Raw genomic sequence first — 18223 nt, 5'->3', positions numbered from 1 at the left:
CTTTCATTCTTGTGCTTAAGGCATGCTAAAAAGAAATCGGATTTGATTAACGCTGCACTTAACACTCCAATAAATAATAATGCTAATATGATATCTTTCCTGAAGTGAGCTAAACATCACTTGATTTAGGCTACTTTCTACGACAAGGCGACTATCGAACTTTATAATCGGCACGACTGTAGCCACAGAGGCGAAGCAGAAATCAAGGAAAGAACTTCCGAACAATTAGGAGGTTCCATAGTGCTTTGGGGCCGAGTTGAAATATGGTGGAAGCACGCGAATCACCCCCATCACACTCCAGAAAGCGCGGGAGGTCATGTGTAACATAATAAAATAAGACACGTGACTCCTCAAGCGTCACAGTGCGAGTTCGAAACTCTGTTTGCAGAGACGTTGGTGCAGTGTGCGGCGTCAGCAGAAGCGAAATGCGTTGCACAATCTTCGTCCTGAGTTTCATCAACCTTGTTGTCGTCTCGTTCTGCGACAGTTACCAGAAGGATGAGCCAAAGAGGAGTGACGTTAAGAAGTTAACGGCGAAAAGCCTCCTGGACTGTCTTTCGGACAATGACGTCTGGTGCGCGGAGGTGAACATACTCGGCAACCTGAACAGGATGCTTCAGAAAAGGTCTCTTCAGATCATGGATGGGGTCTATATAGAGAAGCGAACCAAGGACACGGAAGCAGCTACCGGAAGGAGCCTAGAAGGTGCGGAGGGGGATGTGTCGGTTCTTGGAACAGTCGGAAAACTCTTTCAAGAACTGAGCATGAAGGTCGAGGTGTTCCCTGGAATCAATGCCAGGTTGTCTGGTGGCCGAAAGCAAAACCAACTCTATGAAGTCACTGTGGAGACCGACGATAAGGGAATTGCAGAACATGGTAAGTTCATATTAGTTGCTTAAGTATATTTTGGTTTTGATTTGATTTGATTTTTGTTATTTAGCGTCGCTTTTCTGCCACTTTCGGCTAATCGCGACGATGAGGATGAATGATGATTTCATTAAATTGGTGAAGAAATCGCAAACCCATGCACCGGCCGGGATTCCAATCCAAGGCCTCTGGCGTCGTAGCGCGCTGTGCTAACCACACCGCCACGGAGGTCGTCTCTCAGATATTTCAGTCTTTACACATGTCCAAAATTCAACATGCAAAACACTTGCTTACTATGAATTGGTTTATTTCCGCATAACTTACATAAAAAAAAACAAGTATTAGATTCTGATTACACAGCTTTGCGTTGCCAGTACCTGCTAAAATTTATGTGTACTACTGTTAAATACGCATGAGAATAATGACCAGAGGCTTTACTTTCCATTAGCTGGACATAACAAGCTTTTTGATATTCAATAAATAATCTATTAAGAAATTTTGACATTAATAACTTTGCTGGCCTAATTTGAATTTCCCAGCATATCACAATCCTGTATTATTTTAATGTAATTGAAAATAATTGTAATATAGTAAAACCTCGTTAATCCGGATTCTGATACGCCGGACAGGCAAAGAAGAAAAAGAAGCAGAATTCAAAGTTTTAAATGTGGCTAGAAGTCAACAAGAGAATTTCCCAAAGAAAAGGTAGTCAACCACTGATGAAATTCTGTTTCCCGCAGACTTTGTACTGTACTGTATAGTGTATTTAGGCCTATGCCCTTTAAATACACCATAATAAGCGTGTTTTGTTGTTATAAACAGAGTTTTAATGCACTTTCTACTATTCTTTAAGTTATTTAAGTTAATCCGGACTTTTGTTAAACCGGTCAACATATCCCCCCCCCCATTAGTCAGGATTAACGAGGTTTTACTGTACTAGACTATCAACAGTCGAAACAATAACAGTTCGTTTATGGTTCATGCATAAAACATATTAAATAACCTATACCTTATGCATAATAAAATAAATTACGACGAAAACGTGCCCTTTGTGCATCGCACCGTGGCAGGAAGGCATAAAGACACGAGGTACGGCTCCACTCATTCCCGACTTTAATATCCAAGATTGCTCCCATATAGGGGAGACCATAGTTGCCCATAGCGGCGAGTTGACAAAGTCCATTTTATTCCCACCAGTCAAGAGTTGGCAACATTGCAGGTTACTGTGAATATGTGTCATCTCTAGAACCAACTCACAACTAAGAAGTTGAATGTCTTGTTCACAAAGTTTCTAGTGCATGACAAATAACATCAATTCTTACTTTCGAAGTACATTATCTCAGCTCTGTACTCTTTCTTATACGTTTTCAAAGTAAGTAAGCACATAGTTTATGCTAAGGCTATGCAGAAGACTATGGTAAATTGTACCGATACTACATTCGGATACTTTGTTAAACTGCAATGTTTAGCAGCGGCATGACCAGAGAGTCCAATATGGCGATCGGGGTGAGTTGACAATAGGAAAGAAGGGGCTAGTTGACAATGCTATAGACCTATTGAGAAGATTATATTCAATTAATTGTTTCATCAGAAACATCTTAGCATATAGGCACATTGTTTGTAATAATATATATTAGATTAGGATCATAGGACAGTATATTGCATTTGTATTTGTGATATAACAATTAACACTGGGCAAAAAATTCAGTAAACACTTTTGTAAACTTGTTTTAAGTTTGGAACATTTATGTCTCATGTTATTCTGTTCATTTGAAAACATCTTGTAATCCGTAATTTTTAAGGCAGTACATTGTTTGAAATAAAATAGTCCAAACCATGTATAGGTTAGAATTAATTGTCAACTAACCCCGCACATATAGTCAATTCAACCAATATACGGGGTGAATTGACAATACTCAGACTCGAGTCTGCTATCTACGAGATAGAAGCTGAATTTGAATTCGTCTGGCTTGCTTTCCATAAACATCTGGGCCTCCCCCATGGCGCAGTGGTAGCGTCATTGCCTTGTAATCAAGGGGTCCCGGGTTCGATACCCGGTGGAGACACAAGTGGTTCGGATCCCACTTTAAACTGTAGGTCCAGTCCCGATTAGCCTTACTGTGCACAAAGTGGACTTAAAACAGCAACTCCATAAACATCTATCACTTTGTTCATGTACAGTTCTTCGTCTCATTTGTACCTTTTCACAAAAGGTAGATATCAATCAGATATAACTTAATCTACTGTTCTTCATGGCATGTACTAAACTCTGATCCATGTTCTTACATGCCGAAGTGTAGTGTAAAAGAAAAAAGTAATAATTGAAAACGACAGCGTGTTAATTATATAGGTCACATCTCGACTTTTCGTAATCCCGAACAGCCGAGAAATTCCAAAGGATCGTTTTTAAAATGCCAAATTCTTGATATTTTCTGCCCTATAAATGTTTGAAAATTCTTGAAATCAACGGTTTTTATTCCATAAATTCAAAAACTTTCACTTGAAAAGGAAATAAAGTGAACATCTGTTCAGTCCTGAACGTCAGAATTATGAATATTCCCTTTCAAATCCCGTCCCGACCAAAATGTTTCATGCACACCCCTAGTTACGGCAGTCAACATGATTCTAATGTATCTTGTGAAAACGTTCTCTCGTTATTTTGTTGGACATGGTAGTTAACTGCTGTAACCGACATTCTCTAAATCGCAATATCATATATAATAAAATTGTGTTACAATTTCAGCAATCGAATTACATGAACGTTTTACAGATATCTCGTGGGGGGCAAGTGACCCTTCCCACCTGCTGGCGCCGTTGGCCCACTCATTGGTGTATTTTGCGATTTCATTTTGGGAAGTAAGTTTTTTGGGTGTGCAAATTTGTACATTATGTTACCAGTCAGTAAAGTAAACTATTGCTTTGAGGTTCTAAGTAGCATAGAACGTTGGTTCTAATCTAGATCATTAAATCTTACTTAATAATTAATTTAGAAACAGTGTATTTACATCTAAGAAAACTAAAACTCGTACACAACAAGAGCTATCGAAGTAGCAACACGGAAAACTTGCCAGGTTCAAACGTAATGTCTATTTAACCACCTACAAGTTTGTTGCCAACACTTGAATGCATATTCGGTAAGATTGGTCAGTTGCAGAACTGTCCTCCTTTAATTCACAAGGCTGCATACTTTTCAGTATGGAAAGGTTTGATAACAAGACAATTAATGATTTTTCAGTCGTGTTTCTCACAGTTAAGAAATGATACACTGTATTCTTTCAAGTACATTTTCTTTGAGGGGGATAAAAACATCCCTGGCAGGGATGAAAATAATTTCCATTTGCCGGGGATAAAATGTTTTGTGGGGGGGTGAATCCCCGGCATCCCTCCCCCCGTTAATTCGCACATGTCCTTTTTCTCACATATTACCGTTATTATTCAAAATTGTATCAACCTACTTTGACTAACTTGGAAGTAGTACTGAAGATTTCCTCACATAACCTATCTCTATTTTTGTTCTACTTTGTATTTTGGTTATTTTACCTTGCTTTTCTCTTTCACTGTGTCAATCACTGTAGGGATGAATGACAAACCCAATATCCATGCCTTATCTACACTTTAAACATAGGACCCTTGGCCCATCTAAAATATATGAGTATAAACTATAAAAGTTTAAGATGCGTTGGCAGTGCTGAATTTCGTGTGCTTCCTCCACTTTTTAAAATGGAAGAAAGGTATTCAAATATCAATTGCTAATTCTACATAAAATAATTTCTTTATAATTTGTTTCTTTATTTAGAAAAAAATCCCTTCGAAAATTTTATTTTGATTTAATATCTAATTTGATAGATAAGATTTGTTAATTCATCGACAAAGATGAACGAACTGTAGATGGCACTCCAATAAACCGAAGTAAAAATTTAGAAATTTGAAAACGCTGGGACCGAATATTTTCTATTTAGTATCACCAGTGATAAATAAATAATGCCTTAAAATGTAAATTTGAATTGTAAATAAAATAAAAATTCAATTAAACATGCAAAATCCTGACGAACAAGAGATGCTTGTTTACAGTAATAATTATAAATGTTATAGAAAAGCATTATTCGTAGTAGAATTATTTGTACTCAATACAATGATACAATTTCCAAGGTAGATATTTTATTTTCGGAGACCATCTTGGAAAAATAGCACCTAGTAAATCGTCTGTACTTGTAACTTTATCGCTCATTATATCAAAATTTATATTACCACAAAAAATAAAGAGAAAAATCTCTACAACAATGGTTCTTAACACAGCTGTAACGGTTTGCTCGTTTATATACAATGATCTTGAAAGCTCTTATCTGTAGCTACATACGTAGCCACAAAACTTTTGCGTATTCAAAGACAATAGCGAAGTTGCACTTGAATGCTCTAGAAGGAATTCTAGGAATATGTAATTTTTCAAAATTTGGAATATCACAGTGGTTTTTCCAAAGGAGTTTCAATTACGAAAAGGGCTTCGTTGGTGTCGGCCAAAAGTACAGCCGAGCCTTAAGAAAAGTTGTTGTTTATGTTCTCTGCACCTCATGACGGTTTATCGGTGATGTACGGCGGCATCTTACATGCCCCTCTTTGCGCATGCGCACATACACATATGTTTGTGTGTGGATGCTTGTGTGTGTATATACACACACATGTATTGTATAGCAATACACACACACACAACACAGACAACGGTCTCCCCAGAAATATTGCCAATATGCCAGCGGTTCTCTAACTTATTTCTCATTGTACCCTTTGGTCCTAACGAATGGTCTAATATACTCCACCATAGGTTTTCTCCGAATAGTGGCTTTTGGGGAATTTATTTGGCTGCCTGATTGCTGGGGCGTTTTTTATATGTTGGAGGCTTGTAGCTGAAATAGAGCAAAATTGCATTCTGACTGCATGTGGAAAGATGGTAAACAACTAATAATTATTATCCTACGTTTGTTATTTTATTGGTTGTTCCTATGTTTAAAACCTTTATGATTAGTTACGAAAAATAAAGATGTGAAACACATGTATGCTAAGAAGTAAAGAACAAAAACAAGTTTGTAAACAAACTGTCGAGGCACAATTTTGGAGTTTTTATTGTAAATCCCCAGAGTTTCTAGTGAGAAGGATTTGCCTGCATAGCCTGATACAATTTCTTGATGTCTGGTTGTGCACTTGAAACTTTAGTCCATTTCGCTACTTGTTTTCTTCTCTTCGAGCTGATTGCATACCCCTGAGGGTACGCGTACCACAGCTTGAGAACCACTGGTTCATGCCACGTATCTTTTTTACTGAGAGTAGGTGGTAGGGGTTCAAAACCACCCCGAAACATTTTCGATATAGTAGTTGTTTGATTTGGTTTGATCTTTGTTGGTTAGCGTTGCTTTTCTACCAATTTGGCTAATCGCGAAGATGGGGATGAGTGATGGTATGATGAAACTGATAAAGTGACACAAAGAACCCGTGCCCAGACCGGGATTCCAACTAGGAACCCCTGGAGTCGTAGCGAGCTATGCTAACCACTTCATGATGGAGGTTGGCGATATAGTAGTACTAAAAATAGAAACTTAATTTTCTTTTCAAGATTACGAAACTACGAATGTCACTACAAAATAAGAAAACTCATCACCGTGCCATGCTTAAACCCTTTCAGTGCTGCCTTTGACAGACTCGATCTCCCAGAAGGTTCAATGTTCGAGTCCTGGTCTCGGTTTTGATTGTTCCTTTGTCACTGGTCCTTCATCCTGATAGCCAAAAAGTGGCAGAAAATCCACGCTAAATAACAAAAAATAGAAAATCTAACACAGGTTTTTAGGACCTCTCCGATGGCGCAATAATAACGTTGTCCCTTTGTAATGAACGGTTCCCCATTTCGATCTTACACGAAATTCCCCGCACATAGTGGTTCAGATCCCACTTCAAAACTATTGTCCATTCATTAATTTGGTTTATTTTACTTAGCTGGCCTCTTTTTAGCTAAAGATGAGAATGAGTAATGATGAAATTGATGAAGGAACACTCACAAGTAACACCCATGCCCAGGCCTGGATTCGAACCCGGGACCCCTAGCGTCGTAGCGCGCTGTGCTAACTCATTGGTTGGCGGCGATTGGGTGTCAAAACTGAGGGAGGGGGGTCAATGACAGTATTTCTCTTGGTAGGCAAGGCTTAGCATTTAAAAGGCCATAATAATCGCAGCTAATGGTATTGTAAAAACATATCCTAGAGTACTGGGAATAGCCTTTTGCCTTTTTGCCCTCTTCCTGCATGTTACATGGTTTCATGCAGCCATAAAGAAGGTCACCATCGGGTTTTGTTCCGCAACAAAACATATTTCTTCTTCCTACGTTCCGACAAGAACCGTGACGATCCAAACACGTCACAACAAAGAGCCATTTGGTGCCACAACCGAAGCGTGAACGTTGAAATCTACCGCTAAGTAGTCACAGGAAATGCACCGCAGAAATATTCCATTCATTGGTTTGTTGAACCCACATCAAACCGGAAATCTTCAAAGGTGCTTAATGTAGACACATCATCTCAGGCACTGCACGTCCTATACTCTGTTTGCTTGATATTGGTGCTCAAGGTCTACCCGCCCCCGCTGTCGAGCAGAGAAGCGTCGATGCAGTGTTGCCAAATCAAAAGTGATTTACATCATGCAATGTTGCCAAATCAAAAGTGATTTTCATCACAAGGAAAGTGAACAAATCAATTGGGTATACCACAGAAAGTTTATCTTGATACATTTCCCTCCACTAGGAGAAAGACCCTGACAGATGCCACGTGTGTGCAATGAGAGGAGAGCTGATCATACCACGTGCGTTGCTCTCTGCCAACCAGAGCCCACCATTCCATTTGCGAGCGAAATTTGAACACTTGGGTGCCAAACTTACGGTACAGGGGAAGGGAAAATAACCGACACATAGGGTGAAGATATTTCAGAAAGCGATCGGAAAAGAATTTGCCTCTAAGGTCTCGAATAACACTATGATAGTATTTGCTTGCTTTTTTCGAAGGAATAGTGCAGCCGAAATGGTTTACAATCATAATGTTTGCACCAAGATAAGTTTGGCAACAAACGCACGGAAAGGACGGACCACTCAGTGGTGGAAATTGTACGAGGACTTTTCTTCTCGCCTATGCACCAAATGTTAACCATGAAGCTCATAGTATTTTATATTTAAATTGTTAATTTATTATTAATAATTGCACGCAGATTAGTTTCATTTTAAGCATTAATGTATTATGCTTATATCAGAGAACGAAGAGATTCATAGGCGTCATTAAGTTTACATTTTGGGTCCATTCTCTCCAGAAAATCCCCAGCATTTTTTACTGTATTTCAAAAATTATTAACAACTGCATAGACATGCATTAAACTACGGTAAGAGAACGATATCGCACAGTGGGTAAGTTTTCTGCACAAAGGATCACAAGGAATGGAAAACTCTTAACGTTCCAGTGCGGAAGTAGGTCTCACACATGAAGGTACAAAGCTTGACACCACACGAGAAAAAATAGTTTCTTAAAAACGCGTTCGTGACAAAACTTCCGCGCATCGGAGCATGTTACTCACACGATGTACAGATGGTAGATACGTATTAAGTGAGTAATTATGTAGAGAATTGCTAAATACGAGATATAATTTTTTAATATCTTCAACCAGCACTACTGTTATCAAATTGGCGTTGTAACCAGTGGCGAGCTTCGGAAGCGCAGTAAGAATGAAAACTTAAGAAATACCGATAGTTCACAAAAGTTTTCCTTTCGGGTTAAAATATATTTTCAACCGAACAAATTATATTCTTATGCCCCTACAACTGCAAACAGACAATGTTAATCACTACGAAAGTGGAAAGTGAATTTCCAGGTTAGAAGAAGGTTCATCATTAGTTGAACAGTTCAAGTCATAGATTACATGTGCTGGAAACGTGTTCAAGCCTTTTAGCAAGGTTTGGAGAAATTGTGCTGTTGTTAAGTTTCTTTCGTAGTTGTTGTAGAGGAATCTGCTACACATTTCTGGGAGAAATATGAACAAGATCTGGCACTATAGCTACTGAAATTGTTTCATTTAGAAATGTAGACGCTGCTAAGCATTGAAAGCGATCGTGCTCGAAAACTGGACTTGACGAAACTAGCACAAGAATTTGTTTCCATCTAAAAACGCACAGGACTGGTAGTAGGCATTTAACAATATCGTAATTTTTGTAGCAACAGTTCATTTTCATTTGTAATTGTAACACTTTTTTTTTACAGTTTGTCTTTTAAAACCTTTCGTATCAATTTTTAAATAGATTCTAATTACATGTACTGGGGATGTTCAATATATAAGTTTCCCTGTGCTGTAAAATATTGTATAAAGCAATGCCATTAAAAAGAAGCACATGGTTGACAAGCGCCATCTTTCGTCTAGAAGGAAAAACAATCGATTCGTTATCAGACGTGAAGGCGCATGCGCTCAAGGGCGAAAAGTAAATGCTTGTTCGGAAAACGCGGGCTTGCGTCATAAGGAGTTCAGAAGCATGAATGGTGCACGCGTGTTGGAAAGCTGGAGTAAAGAAGAACTTCGTTCTGTCATTCGATATGAATGGGCGAATGCTTACCTCCTAGTGCCATTCATACAAAACTTGTTGCTGTTTATGGTGATTCCGTAATGACAGTGCAAATGGATAGGCGTTGGTGCAAGTTGTTTGATGATGGCAGGGTGTGCATTTTTGACAACGTTCGAGCTGGGCGATTTTCGAGTGCCACTACAGATGAGAACATTCATTGCGAAGGTGGATTAACTTGTTCAAGAAAACCGTCGAGTGAAGGTACGCGAGATTGCAGAAAGGTCGAACATTTCTGTTCACATCATTCACGAGAAATTGCAATACCGCAAAGGGTGTGCACGTTGAGGTTCCTCATCAACTGAGTCGCGATAATCGACTGATGAGAATGAGCTGCAGCCTTGAAGGTTTTTTTCTACCAGCAAGATGGCAATGCATTCCTCATGCGCATTATGACAGGGGATGAGACACTCAGCAGTGCAAACACAACCCAAAATTGAAGAATTGGGGTGGGAACGGCTGCCCCCACCCTCCATACAGCCCCGATTTAGCGCCGAGTGATTTCCATCTTTTTCCGGCGTTAAAGTCTGAATTGCAAGGTTACAATTTCGAAACAGATGAAGAAGTGAAGTGGAATGTGAGAATAGTGCTCAATAGCCAGAGCCCTGATTTTCTTGCAAAGGGTATGGACAAATTGGTGCAACGGTGGGACAAATGCCTGAATCTCTATGGGGATTATGTGGAGAAGTGAGGAAGGATCCTCCTACAGATGTATATATAGTTTTCTAAGGTATCTTAAAAATAAAATGTTTTACAGCATACGGAAACTTATATATTGAACGACCAACGTATGTATTTTCATATTTGTAAATACCTAATATAAATATTTTAGAATAGAAAGCTTTTTTTTTTAATGAGTAGGGGTGCACACCTGTAAGTTGCGGGGAGGGGGCCCAGAGCGCGTGTTAGTTACGCTACTGATTGTAATCCCTTCTTCAAAAGCTGCCCCTCTCCCAAAAGTCTTGAAACTTACCGTCAAACGGGGTAACTTAGTATTTGAGGGTAACTTCGTCATGAGACCAATAGATGTCGGTAGGAGTCGCATACTGGCGGAACAAATGGAGTGTGAAGCCACACGCGTGCGAGTTTGGCCTGTTTCACTTCACTTCTGCAACCTTGTGTTCTGACGTCAGACGAGGAATGCCTACGAGGTTAGGTTCCATTAGCATAAATGCAATAAAAAATTATTATTTAGGCTAAGAGAACTAAACCTAGCTAGCCTAACCTAACAACGTAGGCATTTAGCCTAAAATTAAAAAAGCTTTCTCCCGTTACGTCAGAACACAAGGTTGCTCAAGTGTTGTGGGATAAGTGAGACCCCCCATACGTGCAGTTGTGGAGCGGACATCAAGGGAGGAAGTGTGTTGTGTGCGAGTGCATTGTGCTTTGTAAGATTTCAATGTTTAAAAACCAATAAAAAAATTAAAATAAAATAAGAATAAAAGTCACACAAACATCACTACTTTGGCAAGAAGATATATTTTGCAGTTCATACCATTTTGCGTGACGATCTTACCTGCTAGGAACGTAGGCAGAGATGACGAAGTTATCATTTTCTGGGGTAACTTCATCACGAAAATGCTGACGTATTTGCCCCTCCTAATATTTTGGAATTTCTTTGGTATTCCTTTAGTACAATTGTAAAGAACAAAGTGTTCCTCGCGTTTAATTTTCGTGTTGTCACTCGCCACGTATTTTGCATGGCACATTAGAATATGCCAAAATCGGTACGAAGTTATTCCGTTTGACGGTATTTTAAAACATGAAATTTTATAAAATAATTCGACTGCACATAGATGGCACTAATGCATAGATGACAGCTATGTTTCCGATTCAGGTATCTTGCACATACCTTTGTATTTGTTTACTTACTAGTATTATTGTAATTTGGGAAAGGTTTGAAATATTCGACTTATGTGAAACTAACTATAATCTGTCAGCTGCTTTTTTAAAAAACAAATCCAGCTCGTTTGTATCCCAAGTAGAGTAAAAAGGATAAATACCAACTTTCATATTAGTAGAGTAATAAGTTAGTATAACATTATTGAATAAGCATAACAGAAAGAGGCAGATTCTTGAACTGGAAAATGTCAGAAGTTATTGGAGGCAGAAGTTTATGCAATATCGCGTTTTCATATTTGTTTTCAAATTCCCCTGTAGCTTATAATTCTGTGCAACTCCTTGGAGCTCGAACCTAGGACCCCTTGAAAAGCCAGAAGTCTCGTATTCGAACCCCAGTTAAAGTATAGATATTTGTGCGAGTGCCTTCATCTTTACATAATTCACACATTTCTTCAAATAATCGCTATTAAGCCACAAGCTGAAAAAAAACTTTAAATACCAAAGGTCAATAAATAAAAAATAATCTCCCCATTTAAATGCGCAGAAATCACAGATAAACTACAAATTTTCTAAGATATAAAAATGGATGTATGTGTGTATGTTTGTTCCATCATAAGTTTCGAACGCCTGGAGCGATTTCAACCAAACTTGGAACACGTATCACTTGGAATCTCGAAAGAAATACTGTGGGGGTAAGACACCCCTGGCACCCCTGGGGTGGGGAGGGGGTGACATGTAAAAATAATCGAAAAAGACCGATATTAGTGTGGAATCCATAGTTTTCGAGGTCGCTAAGAGGAATAGTGACACTCCCAATGTCGTTCAATTCCAAGACACCCCTAGGGGTGGGGTGGGAAGGGGGTGACATGTAAAAATAATAAAAAACGACCGATATTAGTGTGGAATCCATAGTTTTCGGGGACGCTTAGATGAATAGTGACACTCCCAATGCCGTTCAATTTATTTATTCTTGCTCCTAGAGGTCGAACTAAAAATGTTGTTCATAAATTGTTGTTAAATTTATATTATAGTGAATTTGTAAAATATATTACTTTATAATTTGTATACTGTATTCACACTTTTAAATACCTGTAAATAAAATTAGTTACATTTTACGCTATACTTAGAATTCATTAAACACCCGAGCAACGCCGGTAGTGGTATCGTCGTCGCCTTGTAATCAATGGGTGCCGGGTTCGATTCCCGGTGGAAGCACATAGTGGTTGGGATCCCACTTTAAACTGTAGGTCCAGTCCCGATTAGCCTTACTGTGCATAAAGTGGACTTAAAACAATAAATCAATCCATCAACCGGACAACGCCGGGTAGTGATAATATTAGTAAAGTTATATTCTCCACCCCCCCCCCTTCAAGTTCCATGACGCTACGTTCCACTTGCTCCTCTTCTTTCCGGGGTTCAACAAAAGATTCGTCTTGTAATTTAATACAAAAAATAATACGTCATAACAGTAACGGACTGGTAGCAAAAGTTTGTTTTGTGATTTTCTTTTAGCTCGGGCCAAATAAGAAAGCCATAGTGAGATAAATGCTTATTTTGTTTTCATTTTTCTTGCATTTTTGTCTGGGGTAGATAAGAGGGAATGTAACACCTGTTCTGAATCCATTTCCACCACAGTTTGTAGCAGTGATGTATCCGCACCCAAAAATTCCTCAACACCCTATATAAATTCCTTTTGCTTCCATCAAACAATCCCTGCATGGTCTTATTTCAGAAATGAGTCGACCCTGGTAAACTCTGGAGCAAGGCCGCACATAACGTTAGACATGTGGAGAATGTCAGTGGGCGGAGCGAAACAGTACACGCTGATGCAAGCAGCTGGTATACTCTGTCCATGGAACCTGTGGAGCAAAGCTGCGCATAACGGAAGAGAAGGGGAGAAAGCAAGTTGACAAAGCAAAGCAGTGGAAGCTGCTGCAAATCGCTGTTAACTGCACTCACGCGTTTTTTTGTCGAGCTTTCGCGAGTCTCTACTTGCGCAGACTTGTTTGCGTTCGCTCGATCCAAAGATTACAGGGACAGAGTATAGACCTAGTAGGACCACGCTGGCTCCAGAGATTCCATGGACAGAGTATAGTGAGACCAACAGTCTGAGACTGTTCCGGTTTTCGACTCGAAAAACTCTCTCCTGTAAGCCTGAACCATTCGTTTTCTTTCAAACTAGTTTTCATAACTTACAATATCTCAGATGGGAATTTCTGTATTAACTTGCCTGCATAAGTGAGTGCAGGTCCTCTCCTATGCTGGCAATCGCCAAAAACATGCTGACGCATAGAATAACGGAAGTTTGACCTGCCACTCTCCTTGAACTGAATATTATTAACAGAAGAAGAAAATACAAAATAAACTATTTATTTCAGTATAGATATGCAGTTTGGTGGAAAGTACAATACACAGCAACTATTGGCCAACAATAGTTGTAATATTAAGACCCTGTGGCCGAGTGGTTAGCACATCGCGCTGTGACGCCAAGGGTCCCGGGTTCGAATCTCGCTCGGGCTTGGTTGTTTGTGAATGTCCATTCATCAATTTCATCATTTCATCCCCATCTTCGAAAATTAGCCAAGAGGCACAAAACGCGAAGTAAAATAAACTAATCAATCAATCAAATCATAGCTGCAATAGCATTACTATTTGCGCTAGTAGTAACCAAGATTTGGATTAAGGTGGAATGCAATTCACTCGATCATAACAAACGGAAAAGGGTCTTGAAAGAAAAAAAACTTCTTAATTGATAAGCACCAAAAATTTGAAAGAATTATATTTGTAATTAATTCAATTTAAGACAGAAGCAGAAATACTTTTAAATAACTGAAGGAAGATGAAAACAGTGCAATGCTCTTTCAACTCTATGGGCTTCTCTGAATTTATGTTCATATGAAATTAATATAATATGTACTCGTATTAGTATGTGCCTCCACCGGGTATCGAACCCGGGATCCCTTGATTACAAGGCAACGACGCTACCACTGCGCCATCGGGGAGACCTCGTACTGGCATTACTCGTATTACACTAGCGTCATCTTTTATTATAGTTTAATTACCACTAAAGCATATCGTCTTGATTGTATAGAGCGACGACAAACAAAATAACCTTCGGCCAAAAAAAAAAACTCGCTCATTTTCCCCTCCATCCGTTCAATTCGGACCATAAAGAAGCATGCTCTGCCCCTTCCCTGCACGCGCGAGTACGATGCACAGGACTCTCGGTTCTGGCAAGTTCCTTTTTCCTGTGTTCTAACAATACTTTGCTCTTTACGGAGATATTTCAAAACATTATCCATGCATTCGACACAATTTTGCAAGTCTCCTTTACTTTACCTAACACGAACGTATTTGCATTTTCTTTGTATTTTCGTTTGATGTCGCTTTAGCCTCTTTTTAAGAGCTGCTGTCGATAGGGCGCCTGACTGCTACGCGGGACTCAAGGGTTCGATTCGCCAGGGTAGAGAATTTATCCGTCACTATCCCTGCATATAGCGTTTCTGGAGCCCACTCATTCCTGGGAGCAACCTTGAGCCAAGGCGGCTGGAGCATGGTGCTGATCGCATCATATCCACTGTAGCCCCGGTCGAGAATGTGTGGGTCTACCTACGCACCTCTGTGTGCAAAGCCGTATCTTATCTGCCTCTTTTGTTTAGTCGCGCCTATGAGGATGAATGTAGATGAGGTGGGGACATCATGAGTCGACTGCTCAACACTCTAGGCTGCCGAGTCAGCGGGAATTTCTTAATGGCGGTGCCAGGGTGTGAAGTCATTGAAGACGGCGGAATCTTAATTTCCTTACACACACGGAGAGGGAGAGAGATTTAAACGCCGAAAAAAGGTGTATATTCAAATAACGTGCATAAGTACTCGTATTATTATTAGACGCAAGTGTATAAAACGTGTCATTTTTAGTTTCAAATCAAACACTAAATTATATTTACACACACACACACACCATCACACACACACACACACACACACACACACACACACATATATACATACAAATATATCAAGGTTATTCGAAAAAAAACCACTTAAGTCAAAAATGCAATTTTACAGCAGTTTTCTTTTCTAAACATTACAGACATGATATACGCGTTAGAATCTTCAGAATCTTACACATGCTCAATGTAAATAAAAAATATTTCTTTAATTGATTCAGTATGGCACACACACACATTTTACATATAAACGTAAATTACTAAATATTAAAATACATTAGATTCGTTTACCTTATTTATAAAGTAGCAAACTAATTCCTTTACTAACTGGATAAAATAGCAAATAATTTACAGAAAAGTTGAACTGGATTTATCATTATATTCTTGTTTAGTTTCGCTTTCTAAGCCCCGCGACAAGTTAAGTTTGCAGCAACTTTTCACCCATGTAGACCCAAACTTGCTCGCGGAATATAGTTCCGCTGCAATACTGCCGATTTTCTCACTGTCTGTGATATGAACAGCTGGGCGGTCGAGGCAAGACTCGCACGGGAGATGCTGAGCGCCGTTCTCCCGCGGCTTAATACATAAAACCTGCTGCAAACTTAACCTGTCGCGGGGTATAGTAATATACCGGGTGTTGGGTGTTTTCAGGTGGGAAATTTCCCAGCAGTGTCCGATATTATAGAAGATCATGGTAATCACATCTTTCTAAATTTATTCTTTCAGGAACGGCCAGAGCTCAGAGCCCCATAATGATGATGCTAGGGGGTGTGGTGAAGATGATAATGGTGGGAGTGGCAATGGCTGCGATGAAGATGCTGTCGTCCCCTGTGAGAAACATATCCTTGATCCTCGCCGTGGTCAATGGACTGAAGAAGCTCTTTGGACCGAAGACGCCATACAACCAGTACCCGTACTACGGGGGCCAGTCTTACAACAATGTAGTGTATGGTAGGGCCAATGGTGGCAACGAATTTGATTTCAGTGAACCACAGTATGAAGGAAGTGGACAAAACAGATGAGCATTAAGACATTAAATTTAAAGGACTTATTTATTTAATAACTTATTGCAATAACATTACTGCTGGCAAGAACGTAATTGTATGCAATGCAACATTCAATATGTAGATAACGTCAGTTTGGGGAACGAAAAATGATCCTCCCATTTACAAAATATTAATCTTCTATGAGGTATTGACTTTAGAAAATCGAAAATTTCTCATTACCTATAAGAAACCTACGAGAAGGTCGACAATATCCTTTTAATAAAATTCGTGAGATTTATTAGTGTACATAACGCGAAGTACTCGTATTACAATTTTCGAATTGGAACCTTTTATAAGTGTGCACATGGTAAAATTACGAACGAATGTTACTTATCAAATTTCTTGTGAAGAATCTTGCCAATAACATAAAAAACTGAATTTTTTACAAAATCATAAAGTTTGTGCAAGTATTGTTAACCTAAGAATATGAAAATCATGAAGGCAATTTCTTGTGAGACTTGTATATTGTTCATTAAATTCTTATGCGTTTAATTGTTATGTTTTAGTGATTTGTAATATTGGTATTGCGAATAGTGTGAAGGTTATTTAAGTTTCAGTTAGTTGATGTCAAATCAAGTCACAAGATCTCGAATACCATAGGACCAGAACGGACAACTGTATTCAATAAGTAGGACGATAATGTCCTGAAGAAAGTGAAAGATATTGATTAACGTGTCGGGACATACATAATGGTACCTGAACTCAGCAACTTTGGCTAGAAATTGCAAAACTAGGCGGTGAGAGCCAATACAATAAGGAAGACGCGCTATAGATTGTCATATACACATGTAAGGGATATTGATGGAACAATCGTTGCACATAAAGTTCTTGCAACAGTGGTGTTTTCTTCGAGTCAACATCAGATACTGAATCTATCTAAATATATAGTAGCTAAGAAAAGTTCAGTGTTTGGTTATTCAAACTAAAAAATTACCGCTTTAGTCAAAGTTGTTGAGATTTGACAATAGAGAAGATAAATAATGAAGTAATTGAAGGAAATCGTAATTCCTAAGGAACTTAGTATAGTTTAAACTAAGAATGAGCTGCTGCAACAGATGATAAGCATTAGGTTGTCAAGTGCTATGTTACATAGGAATAGGGCTATAATAATGGAAAGGAAGAGGTTCTAAGCGTTAAGACAATGGTAATAAAAAATCTTCACTCATTAATCCCAAGATTTATCTTGAAAAATGTGTCTAAACGTGGAGAATATATTGTTTTTTTGTTTTTTTAGGTCGCTCTGCTGCCACCTGGGCTAGTCACGACAACGAGGATGAACGATAATTAGATGAACTTCATGAAAGGTCACTCATAAACTAATACTAATGATCAGAGCAGGAATCGAACCCGGAACCACTAAGGCTAGCACGTTAATTCTTCAATAGGTGTTTTCATTACGAGAATCAGTGAGTAAGTTACAATATTGACAAAGAGAACAAATATATGTAGTAACGAGAATTCGAACCCAGAAAACCTGATTTGAGAGTATTCTAAAACTGGTAATTGTAAACTCTGCGTGTTGCTGCTATACGCAGACAGGATAGTAATGAAGAACTGTTGCACTGCACAGACTATTGATGTACGTACACGTATTAGCACACTCAGGAGTGCTAACACTAAACACTTGCATCACATAACGTAAACAATTCCTTCGATGCCCATGACTTAATAACGGGGAAGGGGTGAGCCATGAATCGAAATTCAATAAACACTTGACTGGATCATCTTGCTGGCCATAACTGGACTGCTGGCTTAAAAACACAGGTGCGTTTATTTTTGTGCAGCTTTAAGGCGTGGACTGGTACGTTTTAGTCTGCTTGAGTGACGTATTCCCATGACCTGCTTAATATCCTGGAATTCCATCTGCTGATATCATTTCCTGACTTGAT

At 39.0% G+C, this 18223-nt stretch overlaps 1 protein-coding gene across 1 annotated transcript; it reads left to right on the top strand.

Annotated features, from left to right (window-relative positions):
• The first annotated feature begins 294 nt into the window (after window positions 1-294).
• On the top strand, window positions 295-16414 carry LOC145989327 (uncharacterized). The gene is made up of 2 exons (XM_083124662.1): window positions 295-876; window positions 16015-16414. Exons 1-2 carry the CDS (start codon window positions 426-428, stop codon window positions 16308-16310), a joined length of 747 nt encoding a protein of 248 aa, XP_082980788.1. The 5' UTR covers window positions 295-425; the 3' UTR covers window positions 16311-16414.
• The last annotated feature ends 1809 nt before the right edge of the window (window positions 16415-18223 follow it).

This window comes from Lepisma saccharinum, chromosome 6, assembly GCF_977018435.1.
Source record: "Lepisma saccharinum chromosome 6, izLepSacc3.1, whole genome shotgun sequence".
NCBI classification, from domain to species: Eukaryota; Metazoa; Arthropoda; class Insecta; order Zygentoma; family Lepismatidae; genus Lepisma; species Lepisma saccharinum.
The sequence above is the reverse complement of the archived record's forward strand: the minus strand, read 5'-3'. Positions and strand labels throughout refer to the sequence as shown.

Excerpts from the sequence above, each read along its gene's own strand:
- LOC145989327 (XM_083124662.1), top strand. The coding sequence starts at position 426 with ATGCGTTGCACAATCTTCGTCCTGAGTTTCATCAACCTTGTTGTCGTC. Across the intron at positions 877-16,014 it reads TAAGGGAATTGCAGAACATG|GAACGGCCAGAGCTCAGAGC; the intron begins GTAAGTTCATAT and ends TTATTCTTTCAG.